This window comes from Choloepus didactylus (genome assembly GCF_015220235.1).
Source record: "Choloepus didactylus isolate mChoDid1 chromosome 11 unlocalized genomic scaffold, mChoDid1.pri SUPER_11_unloc1, whole genome shotgun sequence".
Taxonomy (NCBI): Eukaryota; Metazoa; Chordata; class Mammalia; order Pilosa; family Megalonychidae; genus Choloepus; species Choloepus didactylus.
Genome location: NW_023637577.1, coordinates 1103556 through 1112792, shown reverse-complemented (window position 1 = coordinate 1112792; position 9237 = coordinate 1103556). Strand labels below are relative to the sequence as shown.

Here is a 9237-nt window from a genome sequence, read left to right as displayed (position 1 = left end):
TGTGTAGGCAGGGCACTGCAGTGGGAGAGGAGGCTGCAGGCACCCGTGGAGTCCAGCCTGTACTCTGCAGGCCTTCGTGGGAGAGCAGGCTCACACCACGGAAGGATAAGGGGAGTCTCAGGTTCAGTGGAGCTGTGGGCTACCAAGCTGTCTCTCCCCTGTGCCTATCTCTATGAATACCATAGGACCTCAGGGCACCACTGTGCCCACCATGGCAGGAGTCTAAGATACTACAACAATATTCCTTTCAGGGTAATTGGTGGGCAGACAACTAAAACTTCAGGCTACCTCATCAGCAGAAACTCGACCGTTATCCACCGCACTGGAGACTATGGTCAGCCCTGCTGCAATTTCCTGGGTGCCGACTAGGCACATGGGCTCTGAAAGGCAGGAAGTCTGGGAAAGGAGGGCAGGTATTGGGGAGGGCAGAGTGGCCTATCACCCACAACACAGCATTGTGCTTAGCCCGGGGACAATCCCAGTGCTGTCCCACAACAGCCAAGGCTGGGGTTCTGATCTCTCTCCCCTTTGTTTAGTTGGGGAAGGAGAAAAAGGAACTAAAAGTGAAAGGTCCAGCTGTTACTAAAGCTAACAGCCGGAGTCTGCAGTTTCCAGAGCCTGGGTGAGGATACGCCCCTGACAAGCATTTCCAGGACTTCTCATCTGTGTTCCTGGAAGTCCTGAGTCCAGTTTTTCAGGAGTAGGGGCCCTGGCCTCCTAGTCAGTGTGAAAGGGAAGGTCTGTGTCAGGGCCCGTGGAGGGGGCAGACTGGGCTTTAGTTCTGTGAGCAGCTATGACAGTCCTGGCTGAAGCAGAGATATGGCCAATGCCAGCTGTTCTCTTCAGACACCAGATGGCCACTGACCAACAAAGGGAAGGACAAGTTCTGACAAGGTTTCCTCATAGCCCCTTAGTGCCAATCTCCAGCTATCCAGAAGGAACTAAAGAATGGGGAGAGGTAGCCAGCTGGGGTAAGGGTTGGCAGCAGCCAGCATCGCTGCTGGGCCAGTAGCCCCAGGCTCTCCCTGCTGGGCTGCTCTGGACTTGCTTCTCACCACCTTCAGAACGCTCCGCAACCAGGCACGCAGGGCCCTCAGTAAGCCTGTCCACCATTCCCACCACACACTTCACACTCCACATGCTTGCAGCTCTCTATGCACACCAAGCTTCTTACTGTTGTCTTTGTTCATGATCCTCTGCAATATCTCCCCCTTTGCCCTCTCCATCCTTTTCACCTGACTCATTTTTCCTCATTCTTTAAGTTACAGCTCAGGCATTACCAACACTGGACAGCCCTGCCTGACCAGCTCCTTCTGGCCCTGACCCTGGATGAGCATGACCTGACTTAGTGATCCCATAGTATCTTGGATTTTCTTCTATCATTGCAATTACAACAGTGTATTAAAATAATCTGTTTATGTGTTTGTCTGCCCCTACTATAGTGTGGGCTCCTGGAGGTTTCTTATTAACCTTTGGAGCTCCAGGGTCCAGTTATAGACCTGACATAGTTATCAGTTAATTTTTGTTCAATTGAAGAGCCCTTCCCCTAACTTCAATAGTCAAAGTCTTTTGAAACTGAGAGAAAATAAGTAACTTCTTCGTATCTTCCCAGTGTATATGGTTCCAGAAACCTCTTTACTCTTCCATCTTCCCACTACTACCACTTACTACCTGCCTTCCCCTCCCCCAAATTCCCATCTGCTACTGCTAAAATCAAATTAGGGTGAGAATGAGCCCATCACAAACAGCAAAATTGCCCAAACTTAGAATGTGCACTGAGCCACTAGTTTTGTGAGTTGAGTGGGGGGTGGGAGGCAGTATAGTACAGAGCATGAGCTCCAGTACAGAGGATGGGCAGACAAACCTAGGTTTGAATCCCAGCCCATTTACCAGCTGTATGACCTTAGGCAGATTTCCTCAATTCTTTGAGCCTCAATTTTCCATATATGAAACATGGAGACCAATTCTTTCACAGGGTTTATCCCAGGTTGGGTTTCTCCAGGAGCAGACCTAATTTGAGTGCAAGTAGTTTATTTGGAAAGTGATCCAGGACAGGGCCAGGACTACATTGAGTCAAGTGAGGTGCCTAGGGCACAAAGACTTCAACGAGGCCCTCTCAGATCTGTCCAAGTACCCATTCTGCACTTAAATGAACCCGAGGGCAAATGCCTCTTTACATTATGCATCCTAGATACCTCTACTTGCCTCACCCTAGTCCCTACCCTGAGCCAGGAAGCACTGACAGGGGAGCTGGAAGTGGAGGGGGGGGGGCAGCAAGGAAGGAAGCCAACTGTGCATTAAGTTGCTGCTGGGAACTACCAAGGCTCAATCCCATAGGGGAGCTCTGGGAGACAGGATAGAATGTGCCTCAGAACTGTCCCATCCAAGGGGTGAGAAAGCTGGGGTATTTACCTGCAACTTCTGTTTCATTGGCTGTCCCAGGGGCATTAACTCCCTGGCACCCCTAGACCACCCTACATAAGCCCAGGTAAGTCCTCAGGCCGAGGAGGCAGATACTTGCAATACAACCCTGTGGGTATATAACAGAATGGTGGTGGCCCAAAGGACACAGGCAGAGCAGTCTCTGCTTAAGGGTGGTTGTAAGGATTATGTGAAATAATACAACTACAATGTCCAACACAGAGAAGTTCCCTTCTTGTGATAAGGGGTGAAGTTCACAGATCTCCCGGCTCTCTGTGAGTCGGCAACATCAGCAGAACAAGTGCTTCCCAGCTTGCCAAAGAAGCAAAACCCCAGGGACCCTGGGAGAGCTCTGGAGGCCCAGGGCCCAAGCTTTGTGTGGAAGGACGGTGGCTGACAGAACTGAGTGCACATTGCTCTTAACAACTGTCTCCTCTCGTACCTGCACGCCACCTTCCTCTCTCAGGCCCCTCCACTGCAACGATTATGACACAGGATACCTGCATGATGTTAGTAACAGCTGCTGCCATTTATTCATTAAGGTCTAGGCGGTAGATACTGTGTCAGATCCCTCATGCACATCATCTTTATCCTTAGAACCCTGAAAGTATGATTTTTCCCATTTTAAGGACAAAGAAACTAGGTCTCAGAGAGGTTAAGTAACTTTTATCAGAAGCAGAGATTCAGACTCAGGTTGACCTGATAACTCTTTCCAATAACTTTGTCTTCACTATTTCACTAATGCTTCTTCGTCAGGATCACTAGTATGGGGAGAATAAGAGTGAGGGCAAACAAACAGTCCTTACCAAAGACAGTGGGGGGAGGGTAGTGGTGGTGGTGGTGGTGGGGACAGTTGTTTTTCCTAGCTACTTGTTCCTGGTCCTGTTGATCCACTCCCTCCTGCACCCATGTTCTAGGGAGACTGCTCCATTTTAAGCTAAATAATTTACTTTCTAGACTCAGTCCTTTCCCTTTTCTTATCTTTAGGCAGCCAGATAAACACACTATCCCCTGTTTATAGAGCTCTACCTCCAATAAATTGCCATTTAATCAGAGAGATTAGTGAGAGTTAAGCTGACGGGACATAACTGATAAAACTACTTTTCATTGGAAGGAAAACAGGACAATATATAGACTTTTTCTTTTAGGCCTGAAGAGCAAGGGCACTGTGGTCTCACTGCCATGGACAAGGAATGGCTTTATATGTTGCCCTGAGTCTTTGTTTCTCCATCTGAGAAAGGGGGATAATACCTATTTTATAGAGTTGCTGTGAGGATTAAATGAAAGAACATACATTGCCTGGGCCATACAGATGCTCAAAAAATAAGAGCTAGAAAATACTGGAGAATATGCAAACCCATAAGAGACAGAAAGTAGAGTACAGGTTACCAGGGGTGGGGGGTCAGGGGCAGTGGGGAACTAATGCAAAATGAGTGTAGGAGCTTCAGTTTGGGGAAGAAAGGTGAGTGATAGAAATAGATGATGGAGAGGGACTACAACACTGAATGTGATTAATCCTACTCACAATGACTGGTATGCTTGGGAGGGGTTGGGATGGGAAGATTTAAGTTATATAATATGTTTACACAATTTAAAAAAGAAAGAAAAAGAAAAAAATAGCTACTACTTATGTACAGTGTCAGCCTCATCAAACACTAAATCTATGGAAGGAAAAAACAGTAAGCCCACCATCCTGCCTTCTTGTAACTGAAATAGCTTGTGAGCAAAGGGATTTAGGCAGGAAATGTGTCCTAAAGGCCTGTGTTGTCTTCCATCCCAGATTATTTTCATTTTAAAATAAAGGAAAAGGTAACTTTGGACTTGATAAATCAGAAATCAAGAGAGTATGAGTGGTGTCCCTGTCTAAAGGGTCCAGCAGTTAACTCCCCCACCCCCCACCCCCCAATCTTTCATTGTAGCTTCAAATCAACTTTGGTCAAAGCTAGCTTTCCTAACCTCCTTTTTCGGTTGTCTCCCTCAGTAGCTGTTTCTCCTTTCGTCTTTGGAGTCTGCCCATTACTGAGGACAGACCACAACTGTGTTCTGCCCTGGAAGCTCCCAGGCAATGTGGGCAAGAATATGTACTTCTTTAAGTCAGGTTATTGCAATAGAAGCTACTTCCTGTTGCTGCTATAACCTTTGGCAGCAAGAAGAACCAATCTCAGTTTTAAAAGATGAATATGCCTGGCATCCCCACTGACTAATCTAGGAAGAAAAAATAATTGCATAGAAACTAATGACAGAGTGTTCACTTACAAATTCTTAGGAAGAATGGCAGGACACATCCCTCAAAGATCCTTTGCTCTAGCTGAGAATTCGTAACTGGGTAAGGAGAGCAAGATGAAGTTAGGCAGCAGTGAATGGTGGGAGTAAGTAGAATAAATAGTAGGATTTAATGCCCCTGGCACCTTCCAGAATGATGTCAGAAAAGGTCAAGGGAGTAACCACACAGTATTCAGCATTGTGCACTGCATATTCGGTGAAGATAGGTGTATGTCAAAGATCACTAATGGAATTCATTCAGAAACATGTAATTTATGAGTCTAAGAAGTACCTCTACAATGCAAACATCCCCCACCCCTAAACCCTGGCAACACAGAGGGGGAAAAAAAGGGAAAACTTCCATTACTGAAATAAGATTTCATACAAACACAGATAAATATATTTAAATTTTCTTTTTAACGGTAAGTGAATTCAAACAGACTGTTATAAAACAAAATACTATACACAGTTGTCTGTAAAGATCATAGAAAACATAAAAACCAGGATGCGGACTGGGTTTTGGTGCTAAAAACTGCAGGGCCAGAACTTTCTCAACAATGAACTAGAGACCACTGCAGCTTAATGAACATGGTCCACCCCTATTGCTAATGGCTTTGACAACATCCTGACCCTAAAAATTCAGGATTTTCTCCTCCTTCCTCTGCCTGCTTTGGTCCGTGTCCGACTACCTGACTGAACAGTTAATTGCTTTTTGAAGTCCACTAGGCAATCTGTGGCTTCTGAAATGGAAACAAAAGACTTGATGGGAGAATCATTTAAGTCGAAATGTGCAAGGGAACTTGGCATTTCTCTGCTGCAGCCTGCCCCTTCCATCTCTGGTGAGGGAACCCTAGAAAGAAGGGAAAAATTCAGGTTCAATATATACTAAGCACCAAGTGTGTACCATGCACTGTACCAGGGACTTTTACATAAATTAGTTAATGTAATCTTTGCAATAATAGCACCAGGTGAGTACTACCATTCCCCATTCACAGATGAGGACACTGGGTATAAAGAGGTTAAATCATATATCTAAAGCCACAGTGAGAGAGTGAGGACTCAAACCTAAAATTCCCCATCTACCTGAAATCCAGGTCAGAAGACTGGGGCTGGGAGGAGATAGGGAGGTAGAGAGGAGTAAGACAGAGAGAGCATTTGCTCTGCTAATTTTAACACCATGAGTGATCTGACCTCTCCAACTAATTCTCACTCCAGAAAGAAGTCACATAGTTCCAGTGATTTCTAAGTCAACAGTTTGAGTATCACATGACACAAGGAACACAGGATCAGGCCTGAACTCTGTAGAACTTTTGACAGCTACACTTCAAGGAACACCCCAATTCACCTGAAGGCTCCTGTTTCTGAAGATGTGGTCTTTATTGCTGCATCTGTGATAGGAGAGGAAAAGTAATAATGTTGGTAATAGTACTGGTACTCATACATCTTCTCCCTGATCATGTGCTTCCTGTGTTCTGGCCATGCTTTTCATCAGGTCTATACAAGTAGCTTAGATCCAATGGAATGTGTACCGAGGTGACCACTTTTGAATGAACAACCGCTAAGTAAATTTACTTCAAATCTTGGAACAAGGGGTTGCCAAGGGAAATCTTCCACCTGCAGAGATTCATAACCTGCTTATATAGAGGCATCAAGATGTGAGGCTTGGAAAGGCTGCCTTTTTATACCCATCAGAAGGCACACCAGATTTGCTTGGTGAAGATGTACTATTAGAACCAGAGAGTACACAAATCTCACCAGGCTTAAAAAAAACCCTTTCCCACCTGCATATGGTGAATTTTAACAATAGCAACTAATCACAACAACAGAACCAATTAGCAGCTATCATTTATCAAGATCTACTTATGCCAGGTAATATGTTTGGAGCTTTCTTGAATATAATCCGATCTATGAAACTACTATTATTACCTCTATTTACAGAAGAGGCTAAACAACCTCAGAGAGGTTAAGTAATTCGTGCAAGATCAAAGAGCAAGATAAATAGCAGAATCAGAATTCAAACACGCATCTGGAGATGCTCTTAACCTGCTCTACTGCTGCCAAAATGCCGGGCAAAAAGAGACAGAGTTACTTCCGGCAATCCCTCAGGAACACAGGTTGGGACACTAAGCTAAAGGTAACATATGAACGATGCACAAAGCATGAGGTAGAGGCAGTAATGTCCATGCCTGGTTTTCCATGCCTGTTCCTTTAGCAGGTATACTTGGGGCTCATATCATTCCCCTGTGATATAAAAATGTTTTTCCCCAGTTCAACAGGAGGTCCTGATGGCAGGCTTTAGAAAGCCTGAAATGAAACAAATGAGTAAGAGAAAACATCCGTCCTCTTGCCCCCCACCTTCCTTAGGAAGAGATGATCAGGTTAGGTCTCAGAGGTTGGCTGGCTGGTTCAAATGTGGACCCACAGAACCCCAACAAATAGGGAGTTAGCAGTGGCAATATGTTCACTGGAAGGCCTTGGGCACAAGCCCAGAAAACTAGTCCTGGAGTCCTCACCTGCAGACTTGTACTCTGACTGTTCCAAGAGGCTAAGGAGACGCCCTTCATTATGGCCTTTTTCCTGTGACAGAGAAAAATACAAGAAGGGTTACCTCATGGCAGAGAGTCTAAAATACAACTGCCCTAGCCCAGATCACACCTGTTTCCAGAAGAAAAGAGGTGTGGCACACAGCTCTAGAAAAGTCTTTTGCTTTCTAATAAAGGAGGGTACATGAGTAAAAAAAAGCACACAGTGATGAATAAAATATATTCCTATGCCAAGAATATTATCTACGAATGGATATCAGAGACAAGCCAGTTAGTCAACCAAGATCATGTCAAACAGTGGCCTATGTTCTGTGATAGATTTGGGAGATTTAAGATAGAAAACAATAGCTTAAAGGTAGCTTCTACAGGAATTGATACCAGAAGAAAAATTGGCTCTATGGTATAAGCACTACCTCAAAATAACCCCATTCATAAAGGGGTCCCTTCTTCTTGGCATGACACATAATTAATTCCCAATCTTAGAATGCTGCAACTGCTATGTTAGTAAGCCTAGAATACAAAGCTGCTGCTTTATGTTTTTATATGATTTATTTATGTTTAATTGTGGTAAAATACATTGTGCCAGTTTGGATGTATTATGTCCCCCAAAACGCCACGTTCTTTAATGCAATCTTGTGGGGGCAGATGTATTAGTGTTGATTAGGTTGGAACCTTCTGACTGAGTGTTTCCATGGAGATGTGACCCACCTAATTGTGGGTAATACCTCTGATTAGATTATTTCCATGGAGGTGTGGCCCCACCCATTCAGCATGGGTCTTGATTTAATCACTGGAGTCCTATAAAAGAGCTCAGACAGGAGCTCGCTGATGCAGCCAAGAGAGACATAGAGAGACATATAAAAGGTAGCCACTGAAAGCAGACTTTTGCTGACATTTTGCTCCAGAAAAGCTAAGAGATAACAAAATGCCCCAAGAGCAACGTTATGAAGAATGCACAGGAGCTGAGAGAGGAGCTGGAACACAACTCAGGATCAGCAGATGCCAGCCACATGCCTTTCCAGCTAACAAAGGTTTTCTGGATGGCATTGGCTTTCCTCTGGTGAAGGTATATCTGTGCTGATGCCTTAAATTGGACATTTTCATGGCTTTCAGACTGTAAATTTGTAAGCAAATAAACCCCCTTTATAAAAGCCAATCCATTTCTGATATTTTGCCTAACAGCAGCATTAGCAAACCGGAATATATATGTAACATAAAAAAACCCTTTTAACCATTTTAAGTAGACAATTCTTCGACATTAAGTACATTGACAATACTGTGTAATTTCAACCAGTACATCCAGGCTATTTTCATCATCCCAAACCAAAACTCATACTCACTAAGCAATAACTCCCCATCCCCCTCCCTACCTAGTAACCACTATCCTGCCTTCTGTTTATGAATTTGTTTATTCTCAGTATTTCATATAAGACAAATCATACTATATTTGTCCTTTTGTGTCTGGCTTATTTCACAAAACATGATATCTTCAAGGTTCATCCTTGTGCAACATATATCAGCACTTCATTCCTTTTTATGGCTGAACAATAATCCAGTGTATGGATATACTACATTTTGTCTATTCACCCTTCTATTAATGGACAGTTCAGTTCCTTCCACCTTTTGGCTATTGTAAATAATGCTGCAATAAACACTGGTGTACAAATATCTGTCTGAGTCCCTGCTTTCAATTCTTTTGGGTATATATATCTGGGACAGGAATTGCTGAGTCATATGGTAATTCTATTTTTAACTCTCTGAGGAACTGCCAAACTGTTTTCCATAGCAGTGTCACTGTGCCAGTATGGACATATTATGTCCTTCCAAAAGCCATATTCTTTAATGCAATCCTGTAGGGGCAGACGTATTAGTGTTGATTAGGTTGGAATCTTTTGATTGAGTGTTTCCATGGAGATATGACTCAATCAACTGCAGGTAAAATGTTTGATTAAATTATTTTCATGAAAATATGGACCCTACTCATTCACGGTGGGTCTTGATTTAATCACTA

General features: G+C 43.9%; 1 protein-coding gene across 13 annotated transcripts in view; it reads right to left on the bottom strand.

Moving 5' to 3' along the window:
- Positions 1-5069: 5069 nt before the first annotated feature.
- UIMC1 (ubiquitin interaction motif containing 1) overlaps positions 5070-9237 on the bottom strand; it is a 179678-nt gene continuing 175510 nt past the window's right edge. For 9 of the 13 annotated variants that reach the window (XM_037823038.1, XM_037823039.1, XM_037823033.1 and 6 more), the window contains 3 exons: positions 7197-7260; positions 6029-6071; positions 5070-5533 (listed from right to left, as the gene is read on the bottom strand). In XM_037823038.1, the coding sequence (XP_037678966.1) occupies positions 5323-5533; positions 6029-6071; positions 7197-7260 (318 nt within the window). In that variant the 3' untranslated portion in view covers positions 5070-5322. The remainder of the gene's footprint in view (positions 5534-6028; positions 6072-7196; positions 7261-9237) is intronic. The other 4 variants (XM_037823040.1, XM_037823042.1, XM_037823041.1 and 1 more) reach the window with 1 other exon arrangement.